At 41.9% G+C, this 21,049-nt stretch overlaps 1 protein-coding gene across 1 annotated transcript; it reads right to left on the bottom strand.

The window, feature by feature from the left end:
• Positions 1-3,194: 3,194 nt before the first annotated feature.
• ywhag1 (3-monooxygenase/tryptophan 5-monooxygenase activation protein, gamma polypeptide 1) lies at positions 3,195-19,979 on the bottom strand. Its single transcript, XM_030438002.1, has 2 exons — positions 19,689-19,979; positions 3,195-5,408 (listed from the first exon to the last, which is right to left on the bottom strand). Exons 1-2 carry the CDS (start codon positions 19,773-19,775, stop codon positions 4,752-4,754), a joined length of 744 nt encoding a protein of 247 aa, XP_030293862.1. The 5' UTR covers positions 19,776-19,979; the 3' UTR covers positions 3,195-4,751.
• Between the last annotated feature and the right edge of the window lie 1,070 nt (positions 19,980-21,049).

Genomic DNA, 21,049 nt, shown 5'->3' with positions numbered 1-21,049 from the left:
GCTGTACTCACGGGAAGAATTAGGTCCCCAGAGCACTGTTTAAAGGTAGAAAGGCGGCAGGGTCCGCCACATATAAACAAAGTGTATCAAATGTGTTTTTGTTTATTCAGTTTATTCGGTCATGAAAAACAAAGAGAATTTGTTTATTTAGGCATCAAAAAAATGATTCCCCAAAACTACATAGTGCACCATTCTGATTTAATTGTGGTTTATCAATAATAACTGACAGTAAAGGTAACTTAAAGGATAAGTTCAGCCAAAAATTCATCATCCTCATTTCATCGTCATTATCTCCTCTCCCCATGCTGATAGAAAGTCTGTTGAAGTTTTGTAGTCCATAGAACATTTCTGCAGCTTCACAGCAAAACAGTGTTGCAGCATTCTCATAAGCAACTGAGGTAGATGGGGACTTGTTTTAAAACATAAAAAAAAAAGTAAAATACTGAAAACAAAACATAAAAATGACTGATGACAGATCATCACACTTAGTCCAAGTCTCCAGTAGCAGTTAGATCCCAAAATGGCTGAAAAGATGTTATTTACACCGTGGACCTAGTTTAACTAGTATACATTTTGGCTTGAAAAAGGGTGAAAATAATATCTTTTTAATCAATTTGGGATCTCATGACTACAGGAGACTCAGATTACACCAGACGAGTTGTATGGAGCCATTTTATGTTTAATCTTCTGCTGTTCTGTCATATTTTGAAAGAAATCCCCATTTACATCTGTTGTTACCCCACAATTATGTGTGTGCATCTAGACTGATTTGTCTTCTCTAAAATACAAGAGAGGTCTTTTGGGGATATTATACTCATGGGCGTTGCTGATTTCTTTCTTATAATCGGTTGAAATCCTCTAAATGTTATCTGTATTTATAGATGATGCCCTGACGATACGATGTGACCACAGTATGACTATGGAGCGAAGTCCAATGCTGATAAAGGTGAAACAATGGTAACAGCGAAGGATCAGAGCGGGTTTACACTCTTAGATTTATTTCACTGTTGCACAAGCGCGTCACATATCCCCCTGCTTAATTTTAATGTGTGTTTGCAAGGCTTTTCACCATGCACAAGTACAGCTTTGAATTTAGCCAGCTGTAAAAGCATATGGTAACACATGGCAAATAAATCTTGCTCTGAAGCACGAACCTCCATCTTAAATGCTAATTAATGACATTTGACGTTACAAATCTAACGCGCACCTGCCGCTGCATGCTCATGAAACATTTACATAACATTTTTTGATCAGAAAACAGGAACGAGATCCCCACAAGCTCTGATATCTCCGGTGGGCGTGTGTGTGGACTGAAGACCTCTGAGTGAGTGGAGCTCCGAGGAGAGCAGGTGGTGTGCTTTGTTCTCCCTAGCAACAGCCCAGGGATTGGCTGCCGGTTGACACCTTTAGACAGCGGGCCCTCCTACCACACATGAGGGTGTTGATTGCCTCTCAACCAATTAGCACTCACCAGCTGCTCATTAATTAGTTCTGCCTCAGTGATTGAACATGCTAATTAGCCCAGTTGTAGCTCCTGACTGACATCCATTTGCAGCATTTCCGCCCAGTCATTCCCGCCCTGATGAATCTTCACTGTGCTGCCAGGCAGATTTTCAACATTTCAACTGACTTACCTGCATGAGAATGTCTGTATTTGTGTGAAAATGGGGCTGACGGTGTAAACGTTTGATGGCGGTGATGTTCTCCTCGTCCTGCTTGTGTTTTACGAATAGCGCAAACTCATGAAGCGGTTACATTTGCTCCCATGACAGCTTTGTGTTTCCACTTCACATTAACAGTTGTGATCAAGTCAACATGGTGATCAAAACTAATATAGTCAGATGATGAAGACATCCCAATTCCCAATTAATTCTACATTTCCGTTAGTGCCGTCATCGGGTCCAAATCTCAGTCAAGTTGCAATTAGCAAGTGGCAGCAAGTTAACGTTAGCTCAAAGCAACCTAGAGCGTTGGCCTACCACAGTAATACAAGGCTGCTAGCATAGCTTTGCCTTATTAGCAATAACGGTATTTCAAATATAATTCACTGGGGTCAAAATTTTGATCCCAACACTTCTTCCCTCATGTTCCCCATGAATGTATACGAGCAAATGAAGATAAAAAAAAACGAATAAGTACATGTTCTCCGTGTCAAATGAATCATGGTTTGGAGTGCGAGAGAGGGAAAGACATATCCAATAATTAGTATTCTTGATTTCAGGGATGAGCAGACAACATTTTTCCACTGGTGCGATGTGGATGTTCGACGCTTTACACCTCGTTTGCAACATTGTATTTACACACATTTTATTTTTTCTCTAATTGCATATTTTCTATAAGTAACGAATATTTGCACATTCTTTGGTAAATATCTTGAAAAAAACCTGTATCTGAATCCGATTTATTGTTCACTCTCTGTGACTGTATGCCTGCTCCATCTTAATTGTCCACCTCGTGACTGACATAAAAAGATCTCATGATGGGAATGACCTCATCCTGTAGAGTTGATACACTGACTCCAGTATCGTTGGGGTCAGTGGAGCAGCCTCCTGACCTGTTTGAATAGGTCAAAGTTCATATTCTTGTCTGCCAGCTTGATGAGTCAGGTATTAGTCATGCTTTTAGGGAGACGCCCTTCATTAGACTGAGACACATCAAAATGAGCCAGAGATGGCGTTTTCTTATTGTAAACAAGACTGCCTATGGAAAAATATTCAGTAAAAAAAAGGGTATCAATATCTTTTAATATTAAAATTAAAAAAAAAAAAAAATCAGTGGTAACTAAGTGTATTTACTCAAGTATACTTTGAAGTAGTTCCTATTAATGCAAATCTAATCAATACTACAAAGCTAAAAGGGAGTGAAAGCGGTGTCACAAAAAAAATTAGCTCCATCGTAAAAGAAATGTTGCTTCAATGTTAATGCATCAGTGACAATAATCTGCTGATGTCATATACTAATACGGCAGTCTTAAATGTGACATGTTTGCTGTACAACACATATAGCCAGGTGAATTTTGTAGTGTTTTACCATTTAATCAAGTATTTTAGTTATCACTGTTTCTGCTACTGCCAGTGGACTAACACATGAAGGGAAAGACATCCAATGCTAACACACTCACTACCACGTCACGCAAGTGTAGTTTCGCCACTTTTTGTTTTCACCCTTACCAAGAATTTCATGTCACCATAAGCGGTCCGTAACAGATCAATTTATTGTTAACAATCACTGTTTTGGTATAGCGTACTTCAGCAAATGGAGTAAAGAAAACACAGATTAAAATAAGGTCTAGCTAACAATCGCAATAAAAAGAAATAAATAAAAAATAATCCGATTAAGGTCTAGTAATTCCATGTTCATATGAATACATAACATCTACAGTATAAGTTAATCAATTGAAGCTACTGTATAAATACATCACCAGCATGCACAATATTGTATTATGGAGAATATTGGAGCAGTTATCATCTTACACTGAAGAAACAGTATAATAGGCAAGTGCATTTCTTGACCAAGAAGAAACTGAAGACAAAGTAAATCCACAAACCTCAAATCTGCTTTTAGAGCTCCCACTTTAACATTGCATGTGCTCTGTCCACAAATTATACTTAGTTCATTAATCGAGTCTGTGGTTTCAGGTGCCGTTTCAGAGATCCTACTGATTGTTATGAAGATAGCATAATTGGAGAATTAAGGGTGGACTCATCATGGTGTTCAATTGCCACATTCGTTTTTTTTTTCTTCAAAATTTCCAGCCATTTTAATTTGCTATCTAGATTTCTGTGAATCAAATCGTTTCCTACAAACATAAGGAGCCAATAGAAGTTGTTATAGTAACGACAATACTGACAATAAGAATTAGGTGTCCAAAAACAGTTAATTTATTTAATAAAGCACATCAGCACATGAGAGGGACAAGCTGCACTAAGTTTACTTCATGAATTTGTCTTTTTAGTTACAGTATGACTGTTCGACTGAGCTGGACACATACCTGACACAAAGCAAACAAAAACATTTTTTTCTGTTATCTTCAATAACAGAGACAACCTGCTGTTCACTCAACGATCATAGTGTGGTGCAACTAAAGATGCCGGTACGTTTTGTAAGTTACACGATGAAGTTCGACACCCCTAAAAGCCCGTCTTTCATCTCTGCAACCCATCTGCTCTCTCTCTCACTCGTCCTTTCTCCCTCTATGTCTGTCTGTCTGTCGCTCTCACTAAGCAAGGCCATGACATTCAAGGTTACTCTAATTTTCGTGTTGCTCAAGCATCGAAACTCCTTCTCTGAATGCTCCTCCCCTCACCAAATACAATAAGACAGCTCAGCTTCATTTGCGCGATAAGACCAGTCTCTGCCAGTGTGAAGGTATTGTTACCCAATAGTCACACTGTGATGAATGACATACCTTCTGCTTCTAAGTGGTATTTTGGCAAATGCTGCAGAGGCTACCAAGGAGGGGGTTTCATTCTTTTTATTTTTTGTGTTTTGTTTTTTTTTTAACTGTAGGTTATTCCTCAAACTAAAATTGTCTTCCCTCCACCTACTTTTTTTTTTTTTTTACTTTTAATTTGTTGAAAAATAAAGAACAGCAGCCGCGTTAGTACCATCGGCTAAATTGGCCGCCAATGTTCCACTGCCCACCCCTCCCCTTTTTTTAATTTTTAAGAACTTTTTTAACTATTATTATTATTTTGTCATCATTTGTGAGCGCGCGTGTTGTGTTTTGGCAGAATGAGGTTTTGGACTCTTTAGTTGTTGCCCTCTCCTCCCTCGTCATCCTGCTGGTCGCTCGTCCACAGCGTCAAGTTATCTCGTAGCAGCTGCATGATGAGAGTGGAGTCTTTGTAGGAGTCCTCGTTGAGGGTGTCCAGCTCGGCGATGGCGTCATCGAAGGCGGTCTTGGCCAGGTGGCATGCCTGCTCGGGGGCGTTCTGGATCTCGTAGTAGAAGACGGAGTAGTTGAGAGCCAGCCCCAGGCGGATGGGATGGGTGGGCTGCATGTGCTCCTTGCTGATCTCGTGGGCCTCGCTGTAGGACTTCTCGGAGGACTCCACCACTGTGGCTCTCTTTTCCCCCGTGGCCACCTCAGCCAGGTAGCGGTAGTAGTCGCCCTTCATCTTCAGGTAGAACACTTTGCTCTCATGCTGCGTCTCGTTGCAGTTCTTGATCAGGAAGTTGTCGAGGAGGTTGAGCACGTCCTGGCAGACGGCCTCCAGCTCCTTCTCGATCTTTTCCCGGTAGGCGCGCACCATCTCGATCTTCTTCTCGTTGCCGTCGGCCGATGTCTTCTGCTCAATGCTGGAGATGACGCGCCAGGATGAACGCCTCGCCCCAACCACGTTTTTATAGGCCACGGAGAGCAGGTTCCTCTCCTCATTGGATAGTGCTTCGTTCAGCTCTGTGACCTGAAGTAACAAAAAGCAAAGAAAAATATGCAGGCCGTTAGCACATTACTGTAATCTCATCTGTCATATTTCTGACAAATATGTGAAGATATGTCTCATTCAACAGCTGACAAACAACTTGTGACATACTATAAGTATACTATGGACACAAAAAGCAACAATTCAATCATCTGTGCACATGTCAAACTACAGCAATCACATGAGCTGGACAACAAATGCAATCTGATTTGAAAGCTGTGACTCTGAAAACTGTCACAGATAGCTCCGGACAAACTGTAGAACACCCAAGGCAGCCGTCACTACATCCAGCAGGGCAAACCACACCCCCAGCTCACTGACATCAGCCCCTGAGGTGACTCCTGATTGGTTGTCCGCAGCTATGAAAGCTGGTTTTGTTTTGTTTGGACAGGCTTGTGTCTGGCTGGAGGATTTAATCCTTTATACCCCACTGGGACTGTGCAGCAGAGGCATCTTTACAGACCTTTTCTGAGTATAAAGCCTGTTGTTACTTTCTTTTTCAGTGCAGAATTCAGTTGCATGAGCAAACCAGAGCTGGGGCCCCACGACTGATCACGTGGAACAGCTCTTCACAATGCCCCTTGGTGAACAGTATATCAGTCACCATAAAACTACATTCTGGGTTTTAAAGAGATCGGATTGTGCTGATATTCCTTGTAAATTTAAATAGGAAAAATTAAGCTGGCTCTTTTACTGTAATGACCAAGAAAAAAACATGATGATGAGACTTTTGGGGGGGAAAAACTAAATATTACAAACAGCCACTTGATCATGCAGGTTTTGACCAAGACACAAAGTGCAAACCTAAAAAACTAGGTGCTACATTGTGGTGGTAAAACTATACAATCATTCCACATTTATAAACTTGTAATGTTTGCTTTGACCTGATCTTAATTTAGCTTTTAAAATTAATTGAGGCGCTGTCCCACAAAAACAGAGTTGGCACTTCTATGCTTCAAAAAAAGTTTCCTTGTGAAGTCACTGATGTGTTATACTTTTGGTGCTCCGCAGAATTAGTTTAAGTAACAAAATATCCTACTAACTGATGCACTGGTGACACTTTAAGGGCTTTACAAATGTGAGCTAAGCGGGCTCAGCCATAATAGTGTTATTAGTATAAACTTGATCTTCAACACTGAATGATAATCCATATAAATTGATTCGGGAATAAGGATAAGCATCTTGTTCAGTGACAGGACACGCTGGACTCGTGCCCATAATTTGCTCAAGTTTGATGAGGGCTAGGGATAAGGTGCATAATCAAACTGACAATGCTAACATGGTGATGTTAGGCAGGTATAATATTTACCATGACCACCATCTTAGTTTAGCATGTTAGCATTGTAAAAGCAATTGTAAAAACTATTTCACTAAATAAAGTCATGGGGTCACCAAAGTTATTTAGATTAATCTTCTGGGGAACATGAATGTCTGTGCAAAATTTCATGGCAATCTCTCCAATAGACATTTCTGTCTGGATCAAAGTTCTGGACCGACTGACACACGTACATTGCCATCCATGACGCTATGGCAGTGTGGCAAAAAATAGTAAGACTTGTTTCACTTAAGGTAAATCTCTTTGCAGTGTGTTTGTATCATTTAAATTGCACTCTTCTGCCGCAGTATTAGAAAGGAGCTAACAGGTCACTTTGAAACTTTTTAATCACATAATTAGATAGATACTCCCTGGAGGTTTGTACAGCATGATAGTGCACATGAAGTGTCCTTGACAAACGGCAGAGCATCAGTGTATTGCTCAAGGACAGACCTGTGACCTTTGAGGTGCATCACAGTCACTATGAGGTAGCAGCTGTGTCATTCTGCGTCGGCTTGCACTCCCGTAACACACATTGGTTGTTAATCCCTCTTCCAGTTGTTACTGTAATCTCTATTCATGCAAACATATGACTAATCATGTGTTCATCTGATGAGCTCACCGTCAGCACACGCGGGTCCTTGTATGCATCTACTGCCATCTTTCACACTCAGTGAAACATTAAGTGGCAATGACATCAACAGTCCAGTTCAACAGGCCCAACCATCCTCTTTAATAGCATTACTTGAACTGTTATAGGGAGGGGGAGTGGAGGGCAAAGAGCAATCACTGAAGCAATCTCCTGTTTCCATGGCGACTGCAAAATCTGCTTTTTGTGTAAGAGGCATACTATCTGCGATGTAGACTCTGGCCACAAGATGCTAATACAAGGATGGTGGCATGACTCGTGGTATTGAGAAAGCTGTGGTACAGTGGGTGGAGATAAGTGCAAACAAGCCCTTTCATATCTCACACCCTTCAGCCAACTCGTACACTGGGAGTCGGTCTTAGCAATGTCATTTTAATTCAAAAGCAAACAGCCTGCACATGAAACATGGGCGGACTCTAAAACCACAGGAAACCTTTTCACTTCAATCCTGCTTCAACATTTTCCATTGACATCCATAGCCTTGAGATGGCGATGTTAGTTGGCTTGTCTGCCAAATCGATAAAGCACATTTCATGGTGCTCAGAGCATGAGTCATTTTCCATATGATGTATCCAGTGAAATATCTTGACCTTTACTAAATTTTATCTTGATATTCATGGCTCCTCGACATGCCATCATCTGACTGATATTTTTCCAGTACTTTACTATATGACCCATCACCTGCAAACTAATGGCATACCTATCAACTTTGGCTGCACTTGTGCCAATTGCCAAATGTTGAGAAGCTAAACTATGATTGTGAACCTTGTGAATATAACCTGCTTAACATCAACATGTTAGCATTGTCACTGAGAACATGTTAGCATACTGGTGTTAGCATTAAGCTTAAATGTAGTGTTTTGCGTACATAACCTGACGGACTTTCTGTTCATCAGAGGAAGAGTCCTTCTGAGTTACCTTTTGTTCTAAAGCAACAACAGACTTCAGATTACTCCAAAGCCATCAAAGTCCCACAGGATCTCATGACCCTTTTCCTTTGGTGCCACCCTAAAATCAAATTATCATCTCTGTCTAAGAGATTAGGCCATATTGTAGCCATATTGGCAGAAAAAAACACCATGGATGTAGTCATTTCATGACTTCTTCTGTAGTGCAGCCTCTGAATATGAATATGAACAGCGCTACTAGCAGGACTGTAGACTTTTGTGCTTGTTCACTAAGGAGTGTCTCAACACAAGACGTTGTAAAATTTACAGCTCACATAAATACAGTGACCTCTGTACTGGAAAAGAGTGAAGACAGACAAACAGAATGACATACGTTGCATAATGATCCCACTTACAAGCACAGGAGAAAGTAACCCCCCCCCCCCATCCCCATTAGTCACTGCTGAAGCACAGCCTCAGCTCTATACCGCTCCATACCTTAGTCCATTAAATTACAATTAGCGTAAACGAGTATTTGACCTACAGAGGATGCAACCAGCAGAGTAGGTCAGTGCTGGAGCAACAGAGAGGTCAGAAAAACAAGGCCTAAACAGTACGTCTGTAAAAACATGGCAGCCTTTGTTTCAGAAGGCTGCAGGGTGAGCAGAAAGCCCTGACGGAAGCTGTGGTGCTGTGATGACAATAGAGCTCTGTCTACCCATAAAGCTCATCAATCGCGCCTGCTCTCTCGTGACTCATCCTTGCACAAGGCAGTCAAACTTCCAAACAACGGAGTGTTAATACAAACAAAGGCCAGGCAGGACAATCAATAATTTCCTCTTTGACAGCTCTCTGCATGGCCATTAATATCCACAGGAGAGTCACAGTAAGAGCTGTGGGGCTGGGAGAGTGAGAGGATATGTTGGTCCTAAGTAGAGGCTGGGTTAGACCTCTATACCCTCCGCCTCACATTTCCATTTAATGGATTACAATTCACATAATGAAGGCTTGCCATAGTCCCACAGCTTCCCCCTTTTCTTCCTGTTCCATGCTTTCCCTCTGTCTTTTCCTTGCTCATTCGCTCTCACTCCCCAGCCTTTCCTAACCTGATGTGACAACCCCCCTGCCGACCCTCATTCATGCAACAGAGCACAAAGGCACCGTGGACTACCTGACGTCACTGGCGGTGTGAATAAGGCTAGAGCCCGGTGCTAAGAAAAGGGGGATGTGAGGCAGTGTATGTGTGTGTCTTAGTAATGGTGGTGGAGAGACAGCTTCAAGTAGCTCTTTGTTGCTACGCTACCACATATGACAGTGGTTTTCTGTGATTACAGCTGATGCGTAATGAGACACATAGAGGGTTGGTCATTCAAAAAGAATGAGAGAGACGTGGAGACCTAATTAGGCTACTGGACTGGTATGGAGAGAGCAAAACACCAGTTAATGCAAGCTGGGGACTCCCTGTCAGTACCGGTTCTCTGCTTTGATTTAAAAAGACAGAGAAACAGGCTACGCACACCTGTAAAAACAAATGGCCATATTACATACTGGTACATGCTGTCAAATATTACTGTGAGTAAATAATTGCTTATCAAATAAACTGCACAGTACATGACAATCCAAGACTATCATGTTCAGCCCATATATTTGTGTGAGCTGAATGTGTTCTACCTTAGAGGTCAATTTTGGGTTATGCTGGCAGCTCCCAACTAAACTTTATTCAACTAGAATATAATAATATTACACTGCTATTTGTTTACACCAACGACTACCAGCTATACAATTGCTTCTGGGTCACACTCATTTCCAGATCACAGTTTAGAGGCACTGCAGACTCATCACAAATTGACTAGCGGTGTTACTAACAACAACAGTACTGAGATTATTGTGTAATTGCATTGCTAATACTTTGTCAGAGGCCGTGCCAGGGACACAGGCTGACATTCAAACTCATGTGTTTAGCTTGGGTCTATCTTCTATCTTCTGGCTATACCCATCTTGTCAGCATCCCTATGTTTATATTTTCCAGGTCTGTAATAATACTGTAAACTCATTCAGGGGCATGAAATCCCCAACAAATAACCCTCATCATGCTGCCAAAGCAATAAAGCCACAACTTCAACCGCTCGTCTACAAACATCAAATGTGGTGTCAGGTGATATTTCACTTGATGAACAAAGTAAACTATAAACGCAAGGAACTAGCCAAAAATAAAATAGAAAAATTAAAAAATATTTTTTGCATGATAGAAAAAACCCATTTCTTTTCCTAAGCACTTTTTCCTTGACCTCCAAAGAAAACAAAAGCGCCTTCAGGTCTGGGCAAGATGTGAAAAATAATACAAAAAGAGAATGCTAGAAGAATCTCACTGAACTAGGGCTGCAAGGAATTGTGGGCTGGCATTATCGCTTTTCTTTTCCTAAAGGATGATCCAGTGTGCTCTACACTAAAGGAGAAAAGAAAGGACGCATTGAAGCGCCTTTCCTTAGCATTTAGAGGATTCAACCAGCTTTTATCATGGCTCCCACTTAGATACTTCCAGATCATTTCACTCAGTTAGGATTCTCCCTCAGCAAAAAAATAGTATTTGAGTGTGGTCCTTGTTTATGCCCAAGTCCTTACTGACCATGCCAGTTTTACCTAGAAAGCATTACCATGCAGTGGTAATTGTGTCACTGTCATACTTATTCAATACTGCAATGTACTACAATGAAGGAATGGGACGTTGAGGGGTGATTCTCTCTTCATTTAAGATGATCTTGCAGTTATTGAACATCTGTGGGCACTGGATAATTCCAGAAACTGCTGGTACATCTCATCTCATACAATCTTTCTATGAATAGAATCTCATTTAAATGCGGAAGGAGAAGATTTTGAACTTAGGAGAACTGAAAGTGAACGTTCAGAATGAAAATTGCCTAAATTAACAAAAAAATGCAAGGGGCTGGTGCAGGTGTGTAGTGTCAGGTACTGATGAGACAAAGAAATATGATCCAGGAAGTGTAGTGTGACAGGTTACTGCCTATGAAGACTTATCAGACGACAAAAGAGAAGGATTTGACAAATCTTTAAAGTTGTCATAATGACAAAGAATGTCTTTTGTCCTGATAACTTTCCTCATAAAACGATAAAAATATGGTGGATACAAAATAATCTCCTAGGAACGTTTGCTTGCATATATTTGATGGCGACCACAGCGTCTTACTGAATGAAGTTGTATCGTGTTATGGCAAAGGCTGAGTCACAGTTGAGCTTTTCCAAAAGACCTCTGCATTGGGACCCTTGCTACATCAATAGAATGTCCACATTTACAGTTACACTGAGCAGCTGGTGACTTAAAGGTGGACTTCTGCGTTTTTTGACCACTTGACTTGTTTGAATCCAAACAGGAACTCTTTACAAGAACATTTTACAGGGCGCCCTTAACAATGACTGGCTAATGTGCTGGGCTGTAACAAAAGAGATCATGGTACTGCTGTACCTGATGATTGCAGATTATAGTGTGTCATTCTCTATTAAACAAAAGGAGATTTTTTTGTGTCTGGATAATGGTTTAAAGTAAACACAACTTACTTCAAAAGCTGCCACCAGTCTGTGCTTGTTTTCACACTCCACACTAAGAACATGTTTTCAGCACCCAGAAAGGAGCTACATGAGTGTGCCAAATCAATTTTAGCTGTTTTTCCTCTCCTTAGAAGTATATTACAAATGCAGGCCAGATGTGTCAGCGTGATGCCTTGTAATGTTAGCAGTTATCTCCCTGTACTCGCTGACAGTGAGTAAGCAAAAGGAAAAGTAGACATTATGCAACTGAGCGATGCTACAGGATAATAAGATATGTTGAACCGGGAGGGGAATATCACTCAGTTCAATTCTGCACATATTGCTGCAAATGCAAGTAAGGCTCTCAGATGTTGTGAAATGAACAAGATTATAGTGTGTGTAGGTGGGTGAGGTGGGCGTTTTTCGTAGTGCCTTTGTGACTCACTACTGAGTCAAGACTCATTTCGGCCATACCGAAACGTCCTGAGATGACACTGCATTCATAATTGGATTGAGGTTTAGGAGTACGTTCAGAAAGAAAATAAATTGAAGTTTGATGCTTCCTATGCCCTCTGGACAAAAACTCCAAAATGAGGATGATGGATGAGGATGAACTAGAAAAACAGCAAATGGTGACTGAGAGAAGACAGACATTTTCTGGGGGTATAACCCTGTTTCCTAGTTTAGTGCACTGACTGTAGCAATCATTATCTAAAATGAAAGCTCATCATAGGTGTCAAATGAAAACATCTCTTCCATTCACACTAAAGGCACATTTGAGACTATAAATCTCACTCGATCTTGTTGGTACCTTCCACAAGATGCATCATCCCACACACACCCACTCCTATAGAGATTCTGATCACCCCTGCATACAGCAGCGTTTTCTATTCCAATTGTTTTTTTGCAGCAAAAATCAGACACAGCTAAACCAATGATTTTGGTTTAAGTGGCAAGAACTCAAACTGGATAAAGATGTTGTGGATCATATCCCTGTTTTTCTACCAGTTTATGTTTTTCCTCAACAACAGGGAAATCAGATGCTGGAGTGTCAGACCTCGCAGCAGCAGTGACAGTGTTGTGGCATTCAGATCAGATTTGGATCAGGGATGAAAATTTTAATAAATGTTATAACCATCCACACAAAAAATTGGAATGGTGTTTGCTTTATTTCACTGTCATGTTCTCATACATTAGATGTTTGTACTGCGATAAGGACTGATGCACGCAATCTAACCTACATGTTGGCAAGTGTAGGCCTGTTCTAGGGCTGGGCGATTAATTCAATTTCAATTTTGATTTCGATTTTAGCTTCCCTTGATCATGAAAACAAGATAATCGTAATAAAACGATCATGCTGCACATCGTGTCTTGTGTGGTAAATGCATCGCCACCTATGCAGTCCACCCCAATCCGCCTGAAAATTTTCGCTTCCAGCCACGGCGGTGTGTATTGCCAGTGCGTGTTTGGAAAAAATGTGTAGAAGAAGACGGAAGAAGGTGGCAGAAATGCAGCCTTTGGTTAGGAAGAAAGGTAAAGCAAATTCTGTGGTGTTGAAACACTTCGGTGTCGAGGAGTCTGACAACAAACGAAGATATTGTGAAGATATGTCACGCAACCGTGTCTGCACCTCAAGGGAACACGACCGATTTATTTAACCATTTAAAGTCCAAACACACAGAGTAATACATGACCAAGCAGTGAAGGAACAAAAAAAAAAAATTAAAAGCTCCTCGACTCCTGCCACCGCCACACAGTCCTCAATTAAGGACACACTATGTGTTACCATCACGTCACCATATCAGCAGAATTGTGCTGCCTGCCCTTTATGACGAATGTCACAGAAAAGTTGCAAGAGAAGTGTCAACAGCATCATATTTTGCCACCACAGCGGACCTATGGTCGAGCCGCACAGGGACAGTGATTATTTTTTATTTTGACATATTATTTAATTCATTTTATTGATATATTTTTCTCTTATTTATTTGCATTTTTCTTGTTTTTCAGTTCAAACTTATCGTGTTAAAAGAAATACCAGAGTTCAAAGTTCAATAAGTGCTTGTTCTCAAATCAATGAATAATCGTCTTTAATAATCGTGATTACAATATCAAGCAACATAATCGTGATTATGATTTTTTCCATAATCGAGCAGCCCTAGCCTGTTCTGTTCACAATATTTTTTTGGGGGGGGGGGGGACGGGGACGCTGCAGAACCTGCAAAACCTGTGGGATGACTCCCTTAAGGCTCAGATCTAGATCATATTGCTGTATGTATATTATGAGCTTATACATATGTAGGAAACTCAACACTGACAAATATCGTGTGCTTTAAAAGCTCATCTTAACATGATTTAAATGAAGGCATGTCACATGTTTAGCTTTTCTGCTTGCGCTCTGAGATTTAATGAAATCTCTGTCTTTATCCAACGCAGCAAACATTATACTGTACAGTCGATACATATCTATACATTCAGTGTATGGTGCAGCTGCAGCAAAATGCATCTGGCAATGCATTGAACGGATGTCCAAGGGAGAATAATGCAATCAGTTCATTAAGTGTGATGGAAGCCTTGGCTCTCTGTGCCATGCACTTCCTAAGACGAGTAAGCCCGGCAATAGAGTGTGTGTGTGTGTGTGTGTGTGTGTGTGTGTGTGTGTGTGTGTGTGTGTGTGTGTGTGTCTCAAAGCTACTTCAAAATAATGGCATCAAATCAGCACATTATACCAGCTTATGGTCTCTTGGTTAAATCAGTCCTACTCAAGCTCTTGCTCAAGGGTCCTGTTAGTGTGTTATGAGGAACATATCCTGATTCAGGAATTGCAGATATGAGGAAACTCATTTTGCATGCTGGTATCTATGCCATTCTTTCTCTCTCCACTAAATCTCAGTCTAGGTGGAGGTTGGAATGTAGATCAACTGCTAAAAGGAGGTGTGGTGTATAAACCATAGATCAGGCAATAGCTGTCTCGTAGCTGCTGTTGCTATGGTACCCTGGATGTTAGATGCTTGGATCTGCAACACCCCTTTCAGATCAACATAGCGAAATGGGTGAAACCCACATCTCTGGTTGATCTCAGCGAGGCAACACATGTCATTAGAAATGGTTTCTTGATCCTCATGCCTACCAGGATCGCATGTGAGTTGGACACTGCCCACTTCTGGAGATGGGATTGGGACAACAGCTAACGTTGGCTAGTTCAAAAAGCGAAAGGGTGGAGAGTGAGCGACAGAGAGCAAATGAGTCTGAAACTTGACCCTTGACTGAGTTACTTAGTGTGATCCAATTCTTTGCAACTATGAAACTCTGTGGTTTATCACTAACTTGTACTGAGCTGCAGTTGCAGACTGAAGTTTCTGTGATGCACAGGGGTTAACTAATGTGGTCTCGATTGAATCACTGAAACTGAAAACTGGGTTGAACGTTCAATAAAGCACATCATACCCAGGGTTGGTATGAAAGGAGTAGGAGCCTTGCGTGGCTCACGTAACAGGCAGTTTTTGATATTGTTGCTTCAAAAGCTTGAAAGAATAACTTGACATTTAGAGCTTGTTTTTCTTGTGGGAATTAGGGTTGAAGGTTTCCCCCAAGATGGCATGTTGGGTTTTTTTCTTCCTCAAAAGCACTGCTTCTCACAAGATAGTCAATAAAGTTCAAAACGTAATGGTATTCTCTGTGAGCACTGAAAACAATCTTTATCATTAAAGGATGAATTGAACGACTAATTTAACTTAGTATATGACTTGATATAAATACAGCTTTTATCACAGTTATTAAAAATATATGGTACTATTTTGTCTGTGTGTGGATTGCTTGATGAAAACAAAAAGGAAAGCAACAGTGGCCCATGAGGTAGAAAAAGATAATTCATAACTCTCACTAAATATTTATCTTCACAAGAAAAGAAAATAGTAAATGGGCTATGGTGTGCAAAAACACTGAAAAAATCTTTAAGAAGATAATGAAGACAAAAGCACTCTTCTAAAAGACCAAATGCATTTCTTACATTAAAACTGGTGTATTGATTTGGGTTTATTAGGTCTGCCTAATAAATGAGTCATTACGATATCAAAGGGCTGAGGCACTGTGTCCCTGTGGATACAATGATGTAATAGTCTCATTAGATATGCATACTGTAGTAATGAGGTCTTTTTAGATAAATATTCAATATTCAGTCACCCTCGAAAATGACTCCTAAAGGTCAATGCTGAATGATTACAAAGTTCTGTTTTCTTTACACTACAAACACTTCGTCATGAGTCAAGCAATATTTTGTCCAAAGACATGGAGCATAATTACCTCCGCCGGTTTGTTGCTTGGTTTGTCAGCAGGATTATACAAAAACTACTTAACAATTTTTCACAAAACTTGGAAGGTGGATGGGTCTCAGCCCAGAAAAGACCCCATTCACTTTTGGTGTGTATCCAGATAAAGGGACTGATCAAGGAGCTTTTTCTCACTTTCTCCAACATTGAACAATTTCTCAGGAATTTCTGCATGGACAAAAATATCTGGCATATTTAAATGGCAGGTAACTATAGGAGAGTACAATCTGAAGCAGATCCTAGATCTATCGAACTTGTGGTTTAACAATTGGGTGAGTTTCACTTTTGGTGTGTATCCAGATAAAGGGACTGATCAAGGAGCTTTTTCTCACTTTCTCCAACACTGAACAATTTCTCAGGAATTTCTGCATGGACAAAAATATCTGGCATATTTAAATGGCAGGTAACTATAGGAGAGTACAATCTGAAGCAGATCCTAGATCTATCGAACTTGTGGTTTAACAATTGGGTGAGTTTGATTGAGTGCTTTTTTGAGTGATACAGGGATATCATGTTTGGTATCTGATTAGTCTGACTAAATTAAAGGAGACCGTTGGAATTGATGGAGGTATGCTCTCTACAGAGTGTGATTCTAGTTTGTTTTGTGTGTCTCCGATAACAAGTAAAGGCGTCAGTTAAGTGGGTTAAACGGGGACATATGTCATGCACTGCCATCAGGAAATGACATCGCCATGTGGTTTCCCAGCATGACACTGGATTAAATGAGATGACTAATGTCATTTTCCTCACCTTTAATATTATGGCTGATTGGTGTAGTCAGAAGCATTTACTGTACAACAAAGAAGCTCATTTTCATTAAAAAGCAGATTTTCGGTTCAATGCTAATAAAATCATATAAAGCCCATACATGGATGATGTCTACTACGTAGATTAAAGGGGAATGCATAACTGAACAGCACCTCAAGATATTTCGCAGGCAGGTGGGTCTGCGTCTCTGTTCAGTTACTGATCACTCATTGCTGTCCCCGACAGACAGAAAGAGGACAAGCAGAATTTAAGGCTGCTCTCAAACTTGTGATGTCACACATACCTCCTAAAAATAAATCTTGGAAAACATGGAAAAGCTGTTAATGTCTCTGTTCAAAACATTTTTGCTGGATGTACAAATTCAGACAAATATGCAAGAATTAATGTGTCTCTCATTTACTGTTTGCATAAAATCACAGACTAAAACCTTTTGATTTCTAGCTCCCAAATAACAAATGATTGTCCCAGATAATGTCAATAGCTTCTATGTTCTTGAATTAAGATCATTTCTCTTTGTCTCTGATTTCCTCTTAAAAGAAGGAGACACTGAATTATTGATGCTGTGAAAACATACTTGATGGTGAGACTTGCTGGCCAGTTAACCATTTTATTATAATCTCACAAAAGGCATTGACCCTTTGTCATCATCTCTCATTTTTGTTGGGCCTGGTTTCCTGAATCTGAGGCGTTACTGTCCTCCTGAGGATGGGTGCAGTGTGTCGTGTTCCTGGTTATTTGGTTCCATTGCCACCGGGGCGGTAACCATGTCTGCAGTGGCAAGGGATTCCCCTCAAATGATGGGCGAGGCAGCAGACACACCCCGCTGCCCAGTGCTGCAGAGAGACTGGCTGGGTGAGGGGCAGCTCTCTTCTCTGACTCGGCAGAAATCGGAAGGGGTGGAGCTGGGCCCCCTCTGGCATTACCACTACAGGCCGGTCCTAGAGAGCGGCAGCACACAGCGTGGCCTTTAAACACGCTGACAGCTTACTTGTTGACTCTTGGAGTTGGAGCTGCTGTGGAAAAAGTAGTTTCTACGAATATGCTTTATCTGGTATTAAACATAACTACTGGCCTTAACAGCCTGGGCTCACAACGAGGCACCTGCTGGTGACAATGGCCCTGCAGTAAAAGCAAACAGATATAACTGATATAGAATATAGTAATTCTATGATCATTTCCAGATGAAAATTATAGAAATATGACTGAAACTACTAGCCTCTGGATATCACGGTAAAACATATAGTATAAATGATTATATTGTTACCAAAAGCCACCATTAGTAGGACTTCAGACACAATGTGAACTCCTGCACATCCATTATAGCTCTTCTTTTACATAAAGAAGTGTGGGCCCTGTGCTACAGAACAACATTTCTCCAATTCTCCTACCAATGTGTCCATTCCTCTGTGATCTTATTGTCCAGACAGTGCCCATGCATAGAGATGCAGCCTTTGTGAAGCTGTGATAAAGCAGCCTATGAAATGGTGCACTACGGGTGGGCCTGTGCTGCATCTTGGCAGATGCTGCGGCACGCCTCTGTGTGGGAACCTGCTGGAAGAGGTCGAGGACGCAGGGATGCGGTTGCTACACAGCATCGATTGACACAAGCGGTCCCGTCATGCTTCAGTTTGCAGTCCCAAAAGAAAAAAAAAGAAAAAAATTGCCTAACAGTTTGCTGCAATATGACATCTACAGAGCCTTCTGGAAAGCTGTCCGTCCACCAACACCCACGTCTGAAAGGTGAACGCTTCGCATTTTTGTGCGCTGCTTCTGCGCAAATCGATTGCGATCAACCTTCAGCCAACATTGCTCTTCCCCCTATGCGCCAAAATGTGTGGCAGCAAGAGGCAGGGATGCAGCCCGACTGTTTCTCCACAGCGGGCTGAAGGCGAGCCGTATCCCACATTAAATCGATGGCTCATTATTTCGAGCTCAGCATCCTGCAAACCGGAACACGACCGTCAGCCCGCGATGTGACTCTCATCATCGTGGTACCACCTAGCTTCGCCCTCTGCTCCGCCGACTATGCGCATCTCTCGACGCCTTCATTTCCATGCTCCTTCATCACAATGAGCCAATTTGCACCAGAACACGGAGTTTGATCACGTCTTATCGCTATTTGCTGCTTTGGCCCACCCCGCCCACCACCTCGGCTCTTTCACAACCGAGCAGCCTGGCAGGGTTTTTTTAAAGGGAGCCTGGCGAAAGGCACCGCCCCAAGATCAAACAGTCCGCATTTGAGACTACCACAATCCACCGCAGCTCATCGCCGATCAAACCCCTGTCATCGCCTGTAAATGATTCATTTACAGCTCAGCCCTCGCTGTACCACAACGACGCCGCCGACACCTCTGACATTAATGGAAACGGGCGTAAAAGTGAACATGGGCTTCCGCGGGCCTTGCGTGTCCCGTTCAAAACGATGTCCCCCAAATCTAACTATAACCGCCTCGCATCCCGCTCGAAACGACGCCTTTCTCACAAATGCAGTCTTTAATCAGAACTTTCATACACCATTTTCACGAGGCTTCTCCGCTTAAGTCAAAATGTGCTCCAACACGGGGCACAGTCCCCCCTCCCTGTCTGCGTATCACTGCCCCCCTCATGCTAGGTTAGCTAGCTTTAAGACATTTCTCACAGGTACACACACACATACACATACACACACACACACACACACATACGTCCAATAGGCTGTTTATGATTTAAAGAAATGACTGAAATGACAAAGGTCATGACAGGAGGAGGAGGAGGAGGAAGAAGGAGCCTACTCACCGATTTCATGGCAGCTGCCATATCATCATACCTCTCCGCCTGCTCGGCCAGCCTGGCTTTCTGCACCAGTTGCTCGCGGTCTACCATTTTAAAGACGTGTGCGTGAGCTTCGCCGCTGTGTTTCGGGGGGCTAAAAAAATCGTAATATGAATGTTTGAATGCAGAGAAACGGCGCCGGGTTGCTCTCGCTGCAGCTGCTGCCTGCTGTCTGTGCGCCTGCCGACGGGACACCCCTCCCCCTCCGAGCACTTTCCCTCGGTTGTGTCACCACCCAAAAAGGCGTGTCCTCGCGGAGTGATGTAACGAGCCTGGCAGCCGGAGACAGCACAGCCTATTGCCCCACAGCCAGGCAATGGAGGGCTAACAGTCTCACACATCCAAGGAGAAGGAGCTAGTTTTTACACAGTGGTGACATTATGCTGTGCTGCTCCATCACACTTTCCCTTCTACAGTACAGTCATCACACGCCAAAACGCAAAAGTTCGACCGGACAAACCGCTCCGGGGCCCCTCTGACCTCCATGCGCCGCCCCAAAGGCCCCCGACCCTGACCTGAGGAACATCCAAAGGCTCAAAATACCCAACACAACAAGGGGCCTGCCTCATCTTCGTGGCCCACCCGTCTCAAAAGAGGGGCTCTAGCCATCTCAATCATTCCATTATTTCATCTGATGCAACGCCCACATTGTTGATACAACCTTGAGGCAATTTGCATGCTATCAGATTACCACGCACCAATGTTATTCATGTGATGTTACAGTGGTGGATCGTTGACGCCACGCCAAGAGAGCCATTTTTACCCAGGGGCCAACAGGTAACGCCAGTTTCAGGTGGCTCGACATGTACTGAAATGCGGATACGCAATATGAGACGAAGATAAGGTTTTAACAGTATATCTTACTCCTGCATGACACAGTAATGTGTTACTTGCAGGTCATAACATATAACTGCCATGTGGCAGTGAACCAAGAGAGGCCACACCTTTGTTCTATATCACATTGTGTAAAACAGTAGCGACACACTTCTTAACTAGACAACAGATGTGCAGTGTACTGTATCTGTGACATGTAATATTTCAATAAGAAAGCATGTTTAACATATTATTTTATTTTTGCATTTTCATAGTATTGACAATCGTCACGGTGACATACACTGTCACTGTCCCCAAGTCTAATTGGCTGAGTCATCATCAAAACCTGTGTAGCTGATAAAGAAAAAGACACACCTTTGACCATAAAACAGTTCATATCTTGTGTTTGACTTTAACTATAACTGTGTTGCCAGTGGAAAATCACAACAGCAAAGATTTGAAAGATAAAGAATCAGAATCTATCTGAACACTTTGACTTTTTTCTGCATTCA

Source organism: Sparus aurata, chromosome 13, assembly GCF_900880675.1.
Source record: "Sparus aurata chromosome 13, fSpaAur1.1, whole genome shotgun sequence".
In the NCBI taxonomy this organism is placed as follows: domain Eukaryota; kingdom Metazoa; phylum Chordata; class Actinopteri; order Spariformes; family Sparidae; genus Sparus; species Sparus aurata.
Note: the sequence above shows the minus strand (reverse complement) of the source record. Positions and strands in the feature narration are given on the sequence as shown.

Coding starts and splice junctions, on each gene's coding strand:
- ywhag1 (XM_030438002.1), bottom strand. CDS start 19,775: ATGGTAGACCGCGAGCAACTGGTGCAGAAAGCCAGGCTGGCCGAGCAG. Junction 5,409..19,688: donor TGGCAGCTGCCATGAAATCG/GTGAGTAGGCTC, acceptor TTGTTACTTCAG/GTCACAGAGCTGAACGAAGC.